This window comes from Dromiciops gliroides, chromosome 1 (genome assembly GCF_019393635.1).
Source record: "Dromiciops gliroides isolate mDroGli1 chromosome 1, mDroGli1.pri, whole genome shotgun sequence".
NCBI lineage: Eukaryota > Metazoa > Chordata > Mammalia > Microbiotheria > Microbiotheriidae > Dromiciops > Dromiciops gliroides.
The window spans coordinates 688,323,434-688,344,641 of NC_057861.1; the positions used below are offsets into that span (position 1 = coordinate 688,323,434).

A 21,208-nucleotide genomic window follows, 5' to 3' on the forward strand; every position below is an offset into this window, starting at 1 on the left:
AATTTTCTAATTATTTAATCTAGAAGCATTGATCCCAGCAGGTAAATGGAGTCTCTGAGGGATGCTGTTTTACTTGATATTTTAAAAAAATATATTTTATTTTCAATTCATGGAACAAAACCATCATTTCCATAACAGAGGATGATTTAAAAAAAGACGATTGCAGATGAAACAGAAAATCTACCATGTACAACTGGCTATTCCCTCTACATATACAACAGTTATCCTGTAAATTTCTTTTTTTTCCTTCCCCCCCCCACCATGAGGTTTTACTTGTGCTAAATAGAGGTCCTCATCAGAGACACACACACACACACACAAATATACATATATTTCTATATATAAACACATAGACATCTATGTATATAACGTGTGTATGTATATTTCTAGCAGTCATTGTGAATTTTTTACATGGAAAGATAATTAGGTGTTCTGTTTATTGGCCTCTTCTGTTTGACTACGTTTTTCATTTTTATCTTTCTATTCTAGTTTGCTTAATTTTTTCATTTCCCTTGGTTTTCTCTTGATCCCTCTTGAAATTCATCTTCATTTGGGGCCTATCTTCAGAAAGTAGGATATTTCCTATCATCAGTATCATTTTCACCTGGGCTTGAACGAAGCCCTGGCCACACTCACCTGTTATTGTAATTGTGGGAGTGGTGAATGAAGAAAAGCCTCACTGACAAGTAAGTGCTTATAGTAGAGCCATGTTCCACGGCCCTCCCTGATTTCTCCTACAATTGGTATACTTTGGGGCAGTAGTGTGAATGGTGGATAGGTTAGATCAGGCAGCTCTTGGCTTATTGTGGGGCTTATTGCCTAGCAACCACCAGCCTGGCTCCCATGTCGGCAGCACTTCGTTGAAATGTTAGCTGGCTCATGGCCTGGGGACTAGTGTCCAGTAGCAGAGCATGCCTATTCCAACTCCAGAATGGCTTTAGGGTCCCCAGATTTCTGGGGGTCTTGTTTTAGCCCAGACTTAGGCTGGGTCAGAAAATGTGCATGACCTCTATGGCGGGGAAGTGGGTCAGTTGTCCTGATCCACTCTAAGGGCAGTGGGTTCTATCCTAGGGAAATAAGCTGTTCTGGGAGGATAGTGACTAAGCAGGATCCCTCACATCCTCTCACAGAGGTTCTCCTGAGCGCAGAACTGTGAATCCAGTTCTGATCTCCTCCAAAATCCCTTGACTTATATTCACATCATGGATTTGGGTTGGATGTCATCAAATGGGAAGAGCTAACAGAGCCCTGTGGTAAAGCTGTGACAGTGGGGGCAAAAAGCTCCCAGTGTATACTTGTGCCATATATGTGGCGGTTCTATTACCCATCAGGTGTTCAATTGATTAATTTTGGTTCTCACCCTTGGGCTACAGCCCTATCTACAGGAGGAAGACATGGGTAGTTTACTGCAGTTGTCCCTATGAAAATATTTGATTTTTAGAGGAACAAGGTTCTTAGAGTAGGCTCTAGAGTACTAGTCATATAGTATTATCGCTTTAGAATAGCAAGGACCTTAGTGGTTTCCAAATTCTACCTACTTTATTTTACAGATGAAGAAACTAAGGGACAGAGAAGTTAAATTCCTTGCCTAAAGTTACATAGATAGTCTTTTTGAATTCAGGCCTCCAAACCCTAATTTTATGGATGAAGAAACTGAGGTCAAGTGACTTGACCAAGGCCACACTGAGAAAGCATCAGAGTTGAGCTTTGGACATGGATCCTCTGATTTCAAGGCCAGTGTTCTTAAAACTAGCAGGAACTGTTTGCAGCTTCTCAGACAGAAAAAAAAGGTAGAAGTTGGTAGAGATGGTCTTGGGTGATAAGAGAACTGGCATCTGATTTAGAGTGACCAGGTGCTTCTGCTTTTTAAACAGTTCCTGGACACTTTACAGGGCTCCTTGTCATGTCAAAGGCTGCTGTCAGTTAGTGGTATTTTGAGAAGTTTGTGTTTTAGGGATCCCACACAGCTATGCCATGGGTGGAGACACTGACTGCTAAACACACCACCACATGGTGAAAGGCTGTGTGCCACAGTACTGTCAGCCTCCACTGCCAGGGTCATTTTCTGTGCTCAGACACTGGCATAATAAAACTCTAGTCTATTTACCCTGGAGTCCTGGGAGTGAGGATCTAGTGGGGTGGAGGGTGGGACACATTGTGAAATGAGACAAGCAACAACACGGTGGTGTTATAAGTCCCTACAGGTTGGAAACCTGCTTCAGAGTTCTCCTCTCATAACCTGAACACAGAACATAACCTTTGCTGTCCTTTCCTCCTTGGTAGTTCATTCGACAAAAGCAGCAGCTTCCCGGGGCGGTAGATATTTCAGAAGCATTAACTTACATGGTAAGATTCCTAGCATCACTCAATAATTTTCTAGGGCCATCTTGAACTGAGGTATGCTGGAATAATGGATAGAGTGCAGGCCTCACAAGCAGCAAGACCTGGGTTCAAGTCTTTTCATTGACACATGCTGACTGGACATTCTTGAGCAAGTCATTTAATCTCTCAGTCTCCCCCCCCCCCAAAAAAAAGGGACAGGCACTGTGGAAAAATCAAACAGTCCCTCACCTCAAGGGCCTTAGCTTCTAATAGGGGCGAATGACATATACACATAGAAATAAGTTAATACAAAATAGTTATTTATATTTTCGGTGGGAAGGGGAGCACTAACATCTGGGGAAGTCAAAGAAGGCCTCTTGTGGCATTTGACATAAGCCTTGAAGGGAACTAGGACATCCATGAATCGAAATTGAGGAGACTGCTCTGGAGGACAACCTGGGCAAAGGCTGAATGTTATGTAGGTGGAACATCATGGAGGGTAATTTGCCTGGAACACAAAGTGCATAAAGTAGAATAATGTCTAATCAACCCAGAAGGACAAGTTGGAGTCAGACTGTGAAGGGCTTTCAAATGTCTAAAAGAGGACTTTATAAATCACTAATCTCTGAGCCCGTCTATGAGAATCATAGGTTTCAATCCACGTTGGTGGAGAGAGTTCCACACTGATGAAATCATGCATCCTGGACATATTGATCAATAATAAACTGGCCCATTTGGGAGAATGACACATCCTAAGCTCTTGGTCTTAAGGAACAAATTGAGAGAGCTGAATGCTAAGACCAGTAGATACCCCCCTTTTCAGTGTTCTGAGTCTAAGGGAGCACCCAATTGGCACCACCTTTGGAATCCCAATCCTTCCTAACATAATACAGGTAGTGGAAAGTTTGTCATCCTAGACACCATGAGAGCTGAGCTCCAGAGCCATGAATAAACCTACTGCTTGGGATACTTGGACAAATCATTTAACATTCTTGGACCTTAGTTTGCTCGTTTTGGAAACAGGGCTAATGTTACTTGTTTTTCCAAACAATGAGATAAAACTTATGAAAGCAACTTGAAAAAAGGTTGATTTGACAATAAAAGTTCGCATTTATGTAATGCTTTATGTGTTCTATAAAGTTCTATAATTCACCTCACGTTCTATCCTGGGTTTTTTGAAACTAAGTTTTGTTCAAAAAAGAGATTTTGAATTTTTTTTTTAAACCAAGAAAAACCTTTTTCAGGTGTTTTATTTATAATGTTATGTCCTCTTTTCTTCCTGAGGAAACTGAAATACCAGGTGGCCATTCAACAGGAAAATCTGACCTCTCCTCTCTGTGTTGCCTATACCTGCTTGTGTATGGACAACACCAAGCAGTGTTGATAGTGTAACAGACACTGGTGATTCCTGGCTTAATCTTTATTGGAATGAAATCTCTAGTTGTGAGCTGGGTCAACCGAACTGTAGGTTTCTCTCCTTCCTAGACTTGTACTCAATAGCCTACATGGTAACTCGAAGAACTCAAGGCACTTAAAGGTCATCCAGCCCAACAACCCCTTCTTATAGAAGTGGAAACTGAGGCCTGGAGAGATGTAGAAGGGGAAACAAGGAATACATGAAGCAGTGAAGGGAGTGCACCATTCTAAATTTGGCCCTGGGCTTTCAAATGTCTCTAAATTTATCAAGCATTTATTAAGCACCTACTATGTGTCAAGTGTTGTGCTTAGAGCTAACAACTGGGGAGACCAGGGTAGGTCAAATGTTAAAAGTGGCACCAGAATTGAACCTCAGAGGGAACTAGGGATGCCAAGAATTGTGTATATTTCAGGCACAGAAGTAGAAGATATCATACTGTTGTGTATGGGAAATGGCAAGTAAGTGACTTTTCCTGAAGTGTTTTAGGGGAAGTGCTCAAGGGGGAGTGATGTGAAATATGTCTGGAAAGCTAGTTTAGGCCAGACTGTAAAGGGCTTTAAATGTCACATGGCAGAATCAGTTATCTGATCTTTGAAGCAACAGGAAGCTCTTTGAGCTGCAGAGTGATATGGCCACACCTGTGCTCTAGGGATATCTGCACCTGCCCCCTCCCCTCCCCCCCAAAAGAGAGAGAGAGAGAAATGGAGTCATGGAAATTCACACAATTATAGCAACTTAATTGGTTTTATTTGTGGCACTAACAGTCAGATAATACAGAGAGTTGCAGATAAAAGCAATTGGCTGGATGCTCTCCTCATTTTGGAAAGTTAGTGACATGTGTAGCTCTGGTTTAAGTTTAAGCAATGAAAAACAAGGTTTCCATTTTTGGATGATGCCCAGAGCTGAAGTGATCATTAAAAAAAAATTAAAATACAGATTTTTCTATTTCCTTTTTTCCCCCAACATGATACAGATATTAGGAAAAGAACTCCTCATGATCGCTATTTATCTTTTTTAAGGTTATTTCAATTTAACAAAATACTTTAAGGATATATACAGAGTACTATGAGAGTAGTTAAACTGTGTTATAAATACTGGTGACACCAAACAGGATGCTATGAGATTTATAGTACAAGGAGGGGGAAGGCAGGGATTCTGGAGTGCAGGCTTAAAGGGACAAGCCTGAGTCCCCAATCATGAACCATTAAGCAAAATTATCGAGAGTCATTTCCCAAACCGATTCAATCTCCGTGGCATGTAAACACACAACATCCCTCTTCTTAGAGCTCTCAGAGACGAGAGGGTCTGTGGACGTTCCTTGGGGTCAGTAGGCAGCACTGCAGTTGTAGCTTATACTTCATATCCCCACATGTGACAAGCTTCAGAGACAACCTCACCTACAGTTATTAGATTCTATTTGCTCCCCGGTCATTCCGAGGATCTGAAACTACCTTTCCAGTGTCTCACAGCACGGATCCTTATGCAAATGAAAGAATTTGATAAATATCATGGGATTGGGAGAAATTTGTTTAAAGAAAAACAGTGGGTCAGGTACCAATCTATGAAACACGCTGGAATTATGCTTCCCAGTCTATGTGGAGGCAAGAATCAGACAATTTCAGAAAAGTCACGACGTTCCTTTAAAAAATCCTTCCAAGACATATAGGCCCTGTATTACTTTCCAACTGCATTTAACTGGTCACTGACCCTTTTATCTCCTCCTTGCAGATTTCAAATGAGTAGATGTTTTTCCAACAGCTGTATACGGTAAAAAGGCTTGGCGGCAGTCTGTAATCAGTGGAGGACAAAGACCTCCTTTCCATTTTGCCCAAATGGATAATTAAGTGTTAGTGCTGTAGTTCTGGGCTACACAATATTTATATTTTTATTAACCTGCCAACAAGAATAGTTTATTGGCAACCTTAAATATTCAGAGGCAGAACACATTTCCTTGGCACACAGGCTGGGCAGCAGAAAGTATTTTTTCCCTTTGAACCATTATACAGGAACATGCTGAAAATTAACTACATATATTTTGGCCTATAGACAAGAAAGTAATACCGACTTATGATGTTCCTCGCCGCTCCAAGTGCTTGAATGATGATTATGGGTGTGTTACGGGGTTAGCTTTTGCAATTATCTGTTCTTTATACACTATTCAAACAAGCAATGGGACCTGCAATGAAGAAAAATATATATTGCCATTAAAATATTTCAAACCAAAATATAGATCCTATTTTATTAAAGGGCTAGATGCTTTAAGGTAAAATTAAAATCTCCCTGGACACAGTATGATCTGTTTTGGAAAACAAGGAGGGGAGGCAGTTTAGGTTAGTAGAGAGAGCACTAGAGGTTTGGGAGTCAGGAATTCTGGGTCTGAGTGTTGACTGTGTGATCTTGGATTAGTCAACCTCTCTGGACCCCGGTTTCCTAAATTGCAAAATAAGGACTAATTGATACATAAAGGGAAAAGAAGTGTGATATAGTGGAAATGACACTAGATCTGGAGTCAGGGCACCTGAGATGGAATCCAGGCTCTGTCACCTCTGTGGCCTCAGACAAATTGCTTACTCTATCAATTAATAAGCATTTATTAAGTACCATCCTGGGCTTAGTGCAAGGGATACAAAACTGAAACAGTCACTGCCCTCAAGGGGCTTACATTTTGAGGATGAGACAACATGCATATCTATCATTTATCATCTATCCATCCATCCATCTGCTCACTCACCCACCTACCTATCTATATCTGTATACTCAAAACATGTACCAAGCAGGTATGGTACTAGCAGCCGGGGAGATCAGGAAGGCCTCATGCTTTTCCTAAGTGGTGTTTGGGCTGAGACATGAAGAAAACTCAGGATGTTACATGGCAAAGGTGAGGAGGGTGTGCATTTTAGGCATGTACAATGGTGTTGAGATGGGAAGCAGAGTGCTGAGTGTGAGGAACAGCAAGGTGACCAGTGTGACCATATATTATGGGACAGAGAAAAGGTAGTAATGCATAGCAAAGGTAGAAGATTCAGGATGGGGCCAGGTTGTGAAAGCTTCAGCCCTCTGGGCCTTAATTTCATCATCTATATAATGAAGAAGTTGGACTAGAAAACTCCTAAGTCTCTTTCGGCTCTAAATTCTATGGTTTAATCCACCTTCATTTGTTTTCAAGGATCCATTGTTAAAAGGCTTCATAAAAGGGCTATACAAATATACAGAATTTAAAAAGCCAGAACAAGGCACTGCCCAGAGTAAGCATTAATAAATACTTATGAACCAAACTGCCTTTTCATAGGTATTAATATATGTTCACTGACTTTTCAACCCCTGGGTTTTCATTCAATTTGAAGCATCATTCTAGACTTGGGGAAATCATAACTTTCAAATCAGATAGCCATTGGCTGGGCCCTGGACACTCTTCTTAGACTGATACACTGAGTAGAATTTGGTTTGTGGAAGAATTCAGATGACAGACTCCAGAGTTCTTAGTTGCTTTAGCAAGGTTAGAAGTTTTCTTCCCAAACCTGCCCACCTCTGCTCCATCAGGGTCATGTTCCCCCAAATCTAAGAAAATTAAATTGGAAAAGAGTTTGGCTCATTTGCTATGAAAACTGCCAACCAGTCTAGACCTGGTTTTGAATAGGAAATAAGATGGATCAGGGGCTGGAAGGAAGTCCCATACCACTAAGGCAGACTTTACTCTCACAAATACCACTGCTTATTCTGGCTAGAATGCCTATAGTAGGCAGGGCTTACATTGGGTAGGACTTCTGTTTGCTGGGATCATGATGACTAGGTTCTTGGTAGGTGGGGGACATTCTCTGTAACCCCCAAGTCTGGACTGCATTAAATTCCTTACGGTTAGACCAAGGCAGACTGGCACCTATTGAAAGTACTTTTGTATTGACCCATAAAGATGATAAAATACTGGAGCCAGAGAGAACATCACAGATCATCCTAGTCTAAGCTAGAAACAGCATTGGGTGGGGAAGAGCATGCTGATTTTAGAGGAAGGCAATCTGAGTTCATCTCCTCTTACTGTCTGGGTGACTTTGGGCAAGTTACCTCACTTGACTGTGCCTCAGTTTACTCTTCTGTATAAGGGAGGTGAGAGGGGCTCTAAGGTCTTTTCCAGCCCTTTATCTGTGATCCTATGTCTCTCCTAGCTCTAAATCCTATAATCTAAACTTCCCTCATTGGCTTCTGTTTATTTGTTAGTAAAGATCCAATGTATAAAATGTAAAAATGCAAAGCCCTATACACATACAAGAGGTTTTTGCATTTGGTTTCTATGATCCTGTAGTCCTTTATTTTATTTTATTTTATTTTTAAGTGAGGCAATTGGGGTTAAGTGACTTGCCCAGGGTCACACAACTAGTAAGTGTCAAGTGTCTGAGACTGGATTTGAACTCAGGTCCTCCTGACTCCAGGACCGGTGCTTTATCCACTGTGCCACCTAGCTGCCCCTGCAGTCCTTTATTTTAAAGATGAGAAAACTGAGACTCAGATGTGAATTAATTTGTCCAAGGGCCCATGAGTCTTTGTTACCAATAGTATTTATGTAAGTGTAAGGAACCATTTTTGCCAATCTAAGTTTCTCGGAGCAAATTCCTAGAATAGAGGCATTAGGGAGACTTTTTGGAAAGTGAGACTTATGTGCATGGGATTGTAGCCCTAGAGTTCAAAGGGATCTCATAGGTGATCTAGTCCCATCCCTTTATTTTACAAGTGAGGAGCCTGGGGCCCAGGGAGCTTGAGTCATTTACCCTAGGTCACAGAATTGTAAATGTCAGAGGTAGGGTTTAAACCTAAGTCTTAGGACTCCAGAGTCTCAGGACTCCAAAATCATGCTCTTTTCCACCATCCCACAGTGCCATGTTTCAGACAGCACCACATGTGGGCAGGCGTTTAACAGGGATGAGCTGAGAGATAGTGCTGGTCTTGGAATCTGGAAGACCTGAATTCAAATCTCGCTTCCTTCATTTACTAGCTGTGTGACTGTAGGCAAGCAACTACCACAGCCTTAGTTTCCTTACCTGTCAAATGGGAATAATAATACAACTACAGTATTGTTGTGAGGTATAAGTATAAATGTGTGTGTGTTATCTGTAAGATATAATGGGCTTTTTGTCAATGCCCAAAGGCCCCAACCAGAGGAGATTAATATAGACTGATTGAATTAAGTGAGATTGACTGAGAGTGATTGACTTTGCTGATTAAGCTACTTAGAATTAATTAAATTGAAACCACACCTAACCAGCCCTCTATAGGGTATTGTTCTCAGAAGCTAAGGACTTTGAATTCAACAATGAAATCACTCTTAAGTCCAGTGAACCAATCTAATCAATCAGCTTGAAAAACAGCCTCTTCTGGGGGAGGGAGGCAGGCAGGCAGGCAGGCAGTAGAAAGTGTGGCTGGCTCCCTGGCGCGCACGCGCGCGCTTTCTCTCTCTCTCTCTCTCTCTCTCTGAACCTCATGGTGGCAGAAAGGAAAGAGAAGAAGGTCAGGCTGAACCCTTATATCTCCTCTAGGGTAGATAGGCTTCTTAACTTTCTAAACTCTCTGTGTTCTCGCTTTACTATGCTTTAATAAATGCTTAATGGGGGCAGCTAGGTGGCGCAGTGGATAGAGCACTGGTCCTGGAGTCAGGAGTACCTGAGTTCAGATCCAGCCTCAGACACTTAACACTTACTAGCTGTGTGACCCTGGGCAAGTCACTTAACCCCAATTGCCTCACTTAAAAAAAAAATAAATGCTTAATGTCCAATGACTGCTGCTAAAAGCTTCTAATTTAAGGTGACCACACATTTAGTTTTACTTGTCACATATCTAAATGACTATTATTATCATTACCCACCACGACCAACACCACCACCACCACTATCATTACTATTATCTGCCATTTCTCTATTGTCAGTATGGTATACAAAGGAATTTTCAAAATATTCTTCTACCCACCTTGGAGGTATTATGGTGCCATACTTTTATCAGAGACAATGGCTTGACCACACATACTTAAATATTTATTACCTTGTTCTATGACCAGAAAGCATATATCCAAAATGAAGACAGAGCATGGGTGGACCTCTGAGGGCAACAGGGAAATGTTACGCTAAATGGCACCCGCAGGAGTATCACAAAATTTCTTGTAAGAAATATGTAAAAAAATAAATGAACATTTTAACCTGAATTAAATGCTTTTTACCTAAAGCCAAGCTTTAATATGACTACCTACACATTTCTGTTTCATAACAGTGAATTAGCCTTAGCAAGGAGGCACGTTGACCTAAAGGAAGGAGGTTGTGTACACACTTGTACACCTGGGCACCTCTCCAATATGCAAACCTATTATACGCAAACACATATATACAAAAGGAACTGGATCTTCATTCTTATCATGACCTCTTGTTCCTTGACCCCCTGCTTATTCTCCATTTGTCATCTCATTCTCACTTCCCTTGCCTCCTTCCTAGCTAGGGTCATGTGTGCTAAGCCACTGATTTCAATAGTAATACTGTTCTAGCATTTTCATTCATCACAATCTTAGCCTCTACATCCACTTTTTCTCTTCCTCCATTCAAGTCTTAGTATTGCCAAAGAAAACCATAAAACTGTGCTGACTGTTGCCACTACAACTAACTTCAATTGGGCCCTTAATACTATCTTAGAATAATTTTTATTCAATTCTTGTTCGTGTCCTATCATTGTTATCACAGGACTCATGTAGGAGATTGTGTTTGAGCTGAGCTTTTGAAGTTAACTTAGAGATTCGAAAAGGCAGAGGTGAGGAGGGAGTGTATTTCAGCCACGGGAGGGACAATCTTCAACTTATTTTCTTCTTTTTCATTTAAAACATTTTTCCATATCTCTCTCCACCCTTTCCTTTCTTAGGTCAGAGTACCACCTTTCCAGGACTAATTCCTCCACATGTACTCCTGAGCCCAGTTGTTCTTATGTCTTCTGGCCTTGCCTCCTTCAATTTTTCTCTTTATCTCTTGTAATTTCAAATTTCCTTCCCTTTGCCTAAAAAACACATTCAGTTCTCTTCTATGCTTAAACACACACACACACACACACACACACACACACACACACACACACCATTTCTTTCATACTTGATGTTTTGTTTTTCTTCTGTCTTTAACTGCCATCCTTCTTCAACAGTAGGCTCCACTTGCTGATCCTTCAGTGTATCGATCCCCACTCAATCCTTTAACCCTTTATAGCCTGAATCACTCCACTAACCCTACACAGAAACTACACTTTTAAAAGTCACTGCTGACCAATGGATTATCCATCTAAAGGGGAAAGGCGAGGGGGAGAGAACATTTATTTATACAACACCTACTATGTGGCAGGTACTGTGCTAAGTGGTTTTTTTTACCAGTATTTTTCTTCTTCTTTTTTCTCTTGGAAGGAAACTTTCTTCTGTAACAGCTGGCACTGATGAACAGATACTCTGTCTCCTAATACATGTAGTGGTTCTCCTCCCTCTTGGCAGTTGCTTTTTACTTTCCTTCCTGCCTTCTAGCCTGCTGCTTAGTCTCCCTGCTTCAAGTCTCTTCCCACTCTCCATTCAGCTGTCCCTAAAATGCAAATCTGATCATATCATCCTACTACTTAATAAACTCCAGAGGTTTCCTATTATTTTACCTCCATGTTCAATATAAAATCTTTTGTTTGGCTTTCACAGCCCTTCATTTTCTTTCTACCTTTCCAATATTCTCTTTCTACCTTTCTAGCATTCCTACACCTTGTTCCCTTCCATGTACTCTCTCATTTGGTGTCAGAAGCCTTGTTCCTTGTACAAGTCACTCAATCTCCCGAACCTTGAGCATTTTCACTGGCTGTGTCTCATGACTAGAACACTCTTCCTCCTTATTTCTGTCTCCTAGATTTCCATGGCTTCCTTAAGTCTCAGCTAAAGTCCCAGCTTGTAGGTTCATGACAATGTAAGTGATGGCAACTGGTCAGCTAGGTGGCATGGTAAATAGAGTGCTGGGCCTTGTGTCAAGAAGACTCATCTTACTCAGTTCAAATCTAGCTTCAGACACTTACTAGCTCTGTGACCCTGGGCAAGTAACTTAACCCAGTTTGCCTCAATTTCCTCATCTGTAAAATGAGCTGGAGAAGGAAATGGCAAACCACTCCAATATTTTTGTCAAGAAAACCTCAAATGGGGTCACAAAGAGTTGAACATGGCTTAAAAGACTGAACAACAAAATTGGTGGCAAGTGAAACTTGACAACTTTGTGCGATGGCCAGAAGTGATGTTTTGTAATTACCAAAGGGCTGATCTACTAATGGAGAAAACAAACGCTAGTACTGACATTTTCAGAAGATAAGAAGAAATTGCATTTGAAAGGAGGGAAGGCTCATAGATTTTTTCCAGAAAGGTAATGAGACTGGAATGACTGATTTTCTTATAGTGCTAGAGTAGAAAGAGAATTGAATTTAGAATCAGAGGAACTGGATTCAAATCTTCTGCAACTTCCTATCTCTGTGACCTTTGGCAAGTTACCTAACCTTTCTCAGTCTCAGGTTCCTCATCTTTAAAAGGAAGGGATTGGACTATGGGGGTGTGGTCTCTAAAGTCCTGTTCAGCTCTAAATCTATGATCACTATGCTCAGGTGCCCACAAGAAACATTTCTTGGGATGCTTGGTCATTATGTTTTGAAGTACCCGTGAGGAGCATGAGAAAAAAAAATAAAGTCCAAACAGACTGAATATAATTTCCATTTATGCTCCAATATCTATCATAGAGGATGAAGTAGAGAAATTCTAGGGGCATAAAAGGAACTGTGGGAACTTACAAAATCTTATTCCTTATATAATATAATACTGGATGGCCTCTAAATTGCATTCCATCTCTGACATTCAATTCTAAGAAGAAACTGACAAGAACCTTCAAAGCTTGTCAAGATATGCTTTGATCATCAGTGGTGTCAATGTGAAAATGAGCATCTAGGAAGGTGGTAAAATACATAGTGGAAAAATACGGTTTGAGACAAAGAAATGAAAAAGACCAAAGCCTTGAATCTTACTCAGAAACCTTAAGCCTATTTATAATGAATAGTCTTTCTTTTAGAAGAGAGTTGGAAGGGATTGGCCATGGCAAGTACCCAATATCATCAGAAAAAATGAAACTATCTTAAAAGACACAAAACAAATGGCTACTGTCAGATTTGTAAACAAGTTGGAAAATTCTGTTCCAAGATTTTAAGTGAAGATATCAGAGGGTTTTTAAAAAAAAATGATTATAGGTGACATACATTGTTTTCAGCAAACCAAAGATAATTTAATATTCAGAAGGTGGAGGTGGTCAAATGTCAAATGCTAAGAGAAGTCAAGAAGTATAAGGATTTTGAGAAAAGGCCCTGAGATTTGGCAGTTAGGAGATCTCTAGTAACTTTGAAGAGAGCCATTTCAGTTAAGTGGATTCATTCCTCTCTGGGGTGTGCTCTTGATTCTCTTAATTGTCTTTCCCATGTCACCAAAACCCTTTGACCTTGGAAGTTCACTCCACTCCTGGATTTTTCATTATAGAAATGCCCTCTATCTCTTCAACCCCTTCCTCTGATCTGTTGGTTCCTCTCAGAATCTCCATTTTGACGGAAATGCCAAGGCATTGTCTTCAGTCATCACCAGGTTCCATTCCTGTCTCTTGGGACTTTTTCTACTATTCCCCAGAATGGGTACTACACCCCTGCATTTTCAGCATCCTTTTCTGTGTTGTTTTCCATGCTAGAATATAAGCTCCTAAGGGCATGGGCTATCTTTCTTTCTGCTTATATTTATATTCCCAGTGCTTAGCATGGTGTGTGTCACATAATAAGCCCTTAATAAATGCTTGTTAACTTGACTTGAGTGAGGAGTTAAGAATTACAAGGAAGCTGAGAGCCTGGGAGAGAAGGGTCGTTTTTCCCTTCACAAAAACAGGGAAGTTTGGAAGAAGAGTAGGTTTAGAGAGAGAGGAGGATAATGTAATGATGCTGCTGGGTGGCTCTGTGGATTGCGTGCTGGGCCTGGAGTCAGGAAGACCAAAGTTCAAATCCAGCCTCAGATACTTACTAATGGTGTGACCTTGAGCAAGTCACTTAACCTCCACTTACCTCAGTCTCATCTATAAAATAGGGATGATAATTGCATTTACTTCCCAGAGTTGTTGTGAGTATCAAATGAGATAATTGCAAAGTGTTTAGTGCCTAGCACATAGTCAGTGCTATATCAACAGTTTCTATTATGATGATGATGATGATGTAACGAGAACTCTGAAGCACATTATAACTTCTCTGTGTCTTTTCATCCTACAGAGCTCACTGTGTTTCACCCAAAATATAAAAGTTTACCAGTCACTGGCAGGGACTGAAGAACCCATCCTGCTATGGGGTACCTACTATACTCATAAAGTATGGGGTACCCTTAAGTATCTGAGTTGTGGTCAGATAAAGGGCAGGGGCCCAGCATAGAAGGGAAGATGTTGAGAGATTACACAACCATGGGAGGCCTGATGTGGGGATGTTGTCTAATAACAGGGGAAGGGTGGAGTCAGAGATAAGCCCCACAATTAGCTATCTTGGGTAGGATGAGATATATGCCATCTTTCTCCTCCCTGGCTGCTTATGACTTGGGGTCATTCCATGGTCCTTTCTTTGAAGATCAGTAGCATAAATTGTACCATGCATCTGGATGGCAGCCGTCTGAGTGAGTCCTCATCACCTCTATCACAGAATGATACAGCCGGAACCAGAAATGACAAAGAAAACAGGCTGGCCTCCACTGGGGAAATTGTACAGGACTTCCAATGATCCCAATTTACTCTCTGATACAAAATTTCAATTCTGCTCACCAAAACTGACTATATGGGGAAGACCACAATCTCTGAAGCAACTCAGCAGACAATAGAAAGACACATGGTGGGTTTAAGGAAGCCACAGTCCATCCTCATGACACCCTGTGCTTGAGAAATGGCATAAAAGGTACAAAGGGGCTCTATGATAGGAAAGCGAGGAAAGTAAGTTGTGTAACAAGAGCAGAAGATAGCAGATGGTCTGCCATCGTGCTGTGCTGGCACCCATGCAACCTGAAAGAACCAAGAAGGTGGCTAGTATGTTGAATAGTTTCTTTGAAGGACTTATGTAGCTTGGTGGTACAGTGGATAGAGGAATGAAAATGGAGGCAGGAAGACGATTTCAAATCCAGCCTCAGATACAAGTCAGCTATGTGACCCTGAGGCAAGTCACTTAACTGCTTTCTGCCTCAGTTTCCTTATCTATAAAAAGGTAATAATAATAGTATTTACATCCTAGGGTTACTATAAGGATAAAATGAGAAAATATTTGCAAAACATTTTGAAAACCATGAAGCACTATATAAATATTATTATTATTAATCATTGTTGTTGTTGTTATACAACATGGACAAGATTCATAGAAGATGAGAAGCCATGGACAAACTGGTGCCTCCATTGTTGGAGGGAAGAAACACATTGATGAGATCATAAATCTATCAAAATGTTGAAGAAATATTTTTATTCTAATAATTTTCTTAAAGTATAAATATCAGATTTGAAACACACTCCCCTATTTAGGTGAGGGGGCAGGTAAACACTGAAATGGGCTTTGATGTTAAGAAATTGCAGGAAGGGTGAGTGTGAGAGGTGTCTGGTGTACTGCTTTTTGCCCTTGAGGGTTCTGTGATCCATCTAGGAACCCCCTGCAAACTTCCTGTCAAAAGAAAAAATTAACTTGAACTTAATTAAAAACAAAAGTACTCTCTAATTCACCAAAAACTCTTTGACCCTGCCCAAGAACTGCTGACTTGTATTCCTTTCCTGGCAACCTGGGACAAATTTCTCTTAGGATGTTAAGATACAATGTTAATGCAAAACTCAGGTGGCTAGTGAAGTGAAGAAAAAACGCAAGAAAGAAGGCAAATGAGTCTTATTTTAGCTTGCAGAAAATGGTTTGAAAGAAGGGAAGTCTCTGGCCCTGCCCTATTCAACATTTGTGTTCAAGGATTTGGATGAAGGCACTGCATAAGGCATGCTTTATCTAATTTAAGGATGACACAAAGATGGGAGGGAGGGGCTAATGTGGAGTGTGAACTCAAAACTCAAAAGTATCTTGTCAGACTTGGAGCATCTGCCCAACTAAGATTAGGAAATTTAACAGTAAGACATACAAAACTGTGAAAATGGATAGTAACTGTACCAATACAGAATGCACGAAACTTGGGCTGACTGCAGTTCATGTGAAAAAAAGACCATTGTCCAAATCAAGGGAAGTAATAGGTTCACTATGAGCTGTGCTGATTAGACCACATCTAGAACACTGTATTCAATGCTGGGCACTGCTCATTAATAGGGACATGCACAAACTGAAGAAAGACCAGGAAATGGTGATCAGGATGACGAAACCATGTTTTATGAAAAACTGTGAAAGAACTAGGGACAGTTAGTATGGGGGAAAGAAGGCTTGAGACTGGGAGAGGATAAAGTAATTATCTTCAAATATTTGAAGAACTATTCTGTAGAATAGCATTAGACATGCAGAGGACCAAATCACAACAAATGGGTAAAAATTATAAGGAAGTCAATTTCCTCTTTTTAATAAGATGATAAATTTTTTGAGGTCAGGGACTGTTTCATTTTTGTCCACGTATCCCTAATGTGTTTTATTGGGCCTTGAATGAGTGCTTGATAATAAATGTCTGTTGAATTATTTAATAAATGTGGATAAAAGAAAAATCTTTCTATGATGGGAGCTATCTACAATGGAATTTTATTGTTTTTCGGTCATTTTAAGTCACAATACCATTTGGGGTTTCCTTGGCAAAAGATACTGGAGTGGTTTGCTATTTCTTTCTCTCGTTAATTTGAGACCAAAAGTGTTAAGTGACTTGCCCAGAGTGACACAGCTAGAAGTGTCTGAGACCAGATTTGAACTCAGGAAGATGAGTCATCATGACTCTAGGCCTGGCACTCTATCCACTGTGCCACCTAGCTGCCCCTACCAATAGAACAGGTAGACTTATAAAGTGGTGATCTTCACATCAAAGAGACATTAAAATAGCCTCAGTCATAGATGCTATGGTATTAATTCCTTCATTATGTGGGAAGCTGGAGAAGACATCTTTCTAAGGTCTTTTTCTTTTCTGACACCCAGATTTGGATTCTATGGTAATCTGCCCAAATCCAGTTGAATAATTTTGTATTTGTCTTAAGAAATCTATCTAGTTTCTTTAGTCTTATGATTTCCCAAGTAAAGTCTTAACCTTCCAATTTGCTCTTTTACCAAGAGGCACATCCAGACTTGTCCTAATTTCTAGGTTTAAAAAAAAAAGCAATTTTCACATGTACATCATTGTGTAACAATTTAGATTATACTTTCAAAGATAATTCTGTTCTCAATTTAATCATCATCAGCTTATGGCATTGTAGAACTAAAGCGGACTTCTCAGAGGCCCTGTGATAGAATCTCTTTTACTTCTTGTATATGGTACCTGAGAAGGGATTGTGTGACTTACCAAAGGTAAATCACAGAGCTAGCTAGCACCATTGGTTGTTGAATTTATATCTACCAACTTCATTAGGGGTATAATGGTATATCAAAATGGTCTATGGAGCCTTTTCTAGGTCCAAGAGCACCCACTGACCAAACCATTTAGCTGAGAACATTGTGTAAACAAAGGCCCTATCTGGGACCTTGTAAATAACTAATGGAGATTAGCAGTTCTTGTAAGCCTTGGTGTAGATGTGTATTAAGAAGATGCTCTATATGTCCTATAATTGTATTTGGTTTAATTTTCAGAGATGGCAACAGATCAATATTTTCAAATGACCACTTCACTCTCACTCAATCACATTCCAGGAAGGACATCTCAATTTCCATGGACAGAATGTCTTCTTGTTTTAGTGCCTCCTGAGCCCTGAGATCTTTTATAGCTCCTGGATTATTTGTTCAATAATTACTCAAGGGGCAGAGAGCAGACAAGGCCAACTCATATTTGCTTGTTTATGCTTTACATCAGCAAGCTCCTAGTGTGGGAAGAGAGTCATCTGTGTTTGCAAAGAGTTAAAGGCTTGTAAAGTGGCCAAGAATTGTGGAAGTCTGGCCCAGATAAGGTGTCTGACTACTGTATGTGACACTTGTCTGTTAGTAAGACCCTGGGCAAGTCATCTATGTTTTCTCTGCCCTACTTTCCTCTTCTGCAAAGTAGAAGTTCAAGTTCTTATTTCCTATATGTTTCCAAGGGCTGCCAATAAGAATTTTGGCAATGTTTACTAAGTTCTTTGAAGGAAAGATGCTTGGATTTTTTTTTAAGCCCCATCCACAATTAACCTTTAAGTGCAAAGGACTAACAAAAAATTCATACCTGTTATAATTTACTTAATGGTCATTGTATTTCATTTGGGTGTTAAGTTCCACTACTTAACACAGAGGTGGTGATATAAAACTTACTGTTCAGGGATTTTCAGTTGTATAGGGCTCTTCAAAAGCCCATTTGGGGTTTTCTTTACAAAGATATAGGACTTGTTTTCATTTCCTTCTCCAGTCCATTTGACAGATAAGAAAACCAAGGTAAATAGGGTTAAGTGACTTTTGCCCAGGGTCACACAGCTACTAAATGTCTGAGACCAGATTGGAATTCAGGAACATAACTCTTCCAGACTCCAGGTCCAGCAGTCTAACCACTGAGCCACCTAGTTGCCCCAATATGAAGCAATAAGGAACAAGATTCCAGGTTCAATGAAATGACTCATTTTCAGGGATAGCAATAAAAGCAATTGGTACCAGAGTTCGCTTTATATTTTGAACACTGGCACTACATCAGATCGTATAGCTGACAGTTAAGTGTGTACTGGGGAAGGGATACTTTTTTGTCCTTGATGAAACAGCAAAAGGGATAGCCATTGGCAAGAATGCTTTATTGGCACATGCATGGCCTCACTGAGCTGAAGAAAAACCAAGGGAAAAAGGGCATCAGTGGAGCCACATTAAACTGCAACAACCCACGCTATGACAGAAAATTAGATGAAGTTTGAAAGGCCAATGGATTTATGCCCAGGTTTTAAAGAGAGTTAAGTATCTTTTTTAAGGTTAGGACCTGGCATATCCCATAGCTCAGACCAGTACTTGTGGTTTCATCCTGGCTATGACTACCTTCCTGCTCTGTCAGACTGGGGAAAGAGGAAAAAGAGGCAGTTGTGGGCTGGTCAGGAGATTCCATAGGCCTCTGAGATATCAGGGAACCGAGAATGGTGCTCTGTAGCTACCATCAAGACACATGCAATGCTTCTTTTGTCCTGGGATGTTCCCATGGAAACACTGCCTTTCTGTACTAAGTAGATCATCCACGAACGTCTACTTTTCTCTGTGTCCCTTTGTGGGTGGGGTCTGGATCTGAAGTTAGGTCACACATTCTCCATTTATTCCTGAAATACTTATTGACAATTGTGCTATCATACATGAAAATCATATCATCACTTCATCTCCATTAGGATACATGGCTTGAATACTCTCTAGAGTAAATGATGTATTTGTACTGAGTCATAAAAGTACTCACATCTGTCTTGCACATGACCAAGTTTGCATTCACATGCATGGGTCAGGTTAGGAGTTCTGTGTTACCTATCACCATGGAATAGCTATTCTTTAAGAGAAGCTAATTGGCTCTAAGCAGGGTTGAACCCAGAACCCTATGTTCATTAAAGACCAAACTCCAACCAAAAGAGCTATCCTCCCAACTCTATCTATCCAACCCAACAAGCATTTATTCTCCTTAGTATATTTTGAGCTAATTCTTTTATTGTCCCAGTGAAGAAACCATTTTAAATTTGTTTTAAAAGCTTTTCAAGATTTAACTGTGTTTTAAATGCTCTGCTTTGGGGAGTTGATAAGCTAGATAGGTAAATATGTTTGATAAGCTATAGATGGTAAAGCAAAGCAGGCTGATTCAAAAATATGGTTTTAAGTTTCCTGCAAGTCTACAAGGGCCATTCTAATGGAACAGTAGAGAACTATTAACAGAGTGTATCTCATGGTGGTTTTAAAATCAGTAATAGCACATGCTCCAGCTTAAAAAGACAGAGGAACCAGCTGGCCAGAAAACCAATGATCAGGAGAAATACTATTAGGAGAGGGGCATACATAGGAGCAATGTTCTATATATTAGGAGGCTGTTTCTTTGTCTTTCTGATTTTGTCACAAGGTGAGGAAAGATGTTCCTCCCCAGAAGAATGGATGTATATGAACCATTTGAGGCTGCTTACATTTCTTTTTATCTCCAGAATATAGAAAGTTGGGCAGATCACTGCATATTCATTTCTCAATAAAGCCTGGATAGCCAAGACTTGACTATTACATGAAATCAAATGCACTGAATCTTAGGCTCAGAAGGAACAGAATTTTAGAGTTAAGAAGGCCCTCAGTGAAGATCTACTAAAATTCTCTTATTTTACTCAGAAAACTGAGGCCTCCCCAGAAATGAATCCATGAGAATTTTGTGATTTTTCATAACTTGCTTTTTTCGGGGTGATAAAGAGCTAAATGAAGATGATGAGGTAGAACCTTAGTAAACTGTGTAGTATTGGTGATGGGAATAATCTGGATAAAAGGCAAAGACCACAAAGGAAATAGTCAAAGGCCCAAACTTGTTTTAACTGAGTATCATGTTTATATACATAAATATACATGTCGTTTATGTGAATACTCAGTTGTACATGTGTGCATATGTCTATATGTGTATATATTATATATAATATCTATTTTTATTTATATATTATATGTTCATTATTTATATATTATGTTCTTTAATGTTTATGTACATTTATATATAATATATACATGTGCACATATGTATGCACGCACACATATATACACATGCACAGCTGAGTATTTACATATTTATGCATATAAACATGATACTCAGTTAAAACAAGTTTGGGCCTTTGACTATTTTTTTTCTTTGGCGGGGCAATGGGGGTTAAGTGACTTGCCCAGGGTCACACAGCTAGTAAGTGTCAAGTGTCTGAGGCTGGATTTGAACTCGGGTCCTCCTGAATCCAGGGCTGGTGCTTTATCCACTGTGCCACCTAGCTGCCCCCTGACTATTATTTTTGTGGTCTTTGCCTTTTATCCAAATTATTCCTATCACCAATACCACACAATTTACTAAGATTCTACTGTGGTGTGGTAGATGGAGAACTCCAGAGTCAGAGAAAACTAGCTTTCAAATCCTATCTCTGATGCATACATGTTGCGTGTCCCTGGGCAAATGACAACCTCTCAAGGCTCTGGGCAATTTTCTAAGAATTTAAGTTAAAGAGGAATTGCTCATTTGCTGTGGCAGAAGGAGTTTTTTCTCAGAAGGTTTGCTGCTGAGCAAATCACAGATCTGTATAAAAATCATAAATTTCAAGAATCTGATTTAATCAGTGTGGTACTCCCTCGACCAAGTCAGGTCACAATGTC

The 21,208-nt window shown here is 40.1% G+C and overlaps 1 protein-coding gene across 1 annotated transcript in view; it reads right to left on the reverse strand.

Annotated features, from left to right (window-relative positions):
* Positions 1 to 4,467: 4,467 nt before the first annotated feature.
* COBL (cordon-bleu WH2 repeat protein) overlaps positions 4,468 to 21,208 on the reverse strand; it is a 366,578-nt gene continuing 349,837 nt past the window's right edge. The window contains exon 18 of the mRNA XM_043972590.1: positions 4,468 to 5,915. Within this exon, the coding sequence (XP_043828525.1) occupies positions 5,898 to 5,915 (18 nt within the window). The 3' untranslated portion in view covers positions 4,468 to 5,897. The remainder of the gene's footprint in view (positions 5,916 to 21,208) is intronic.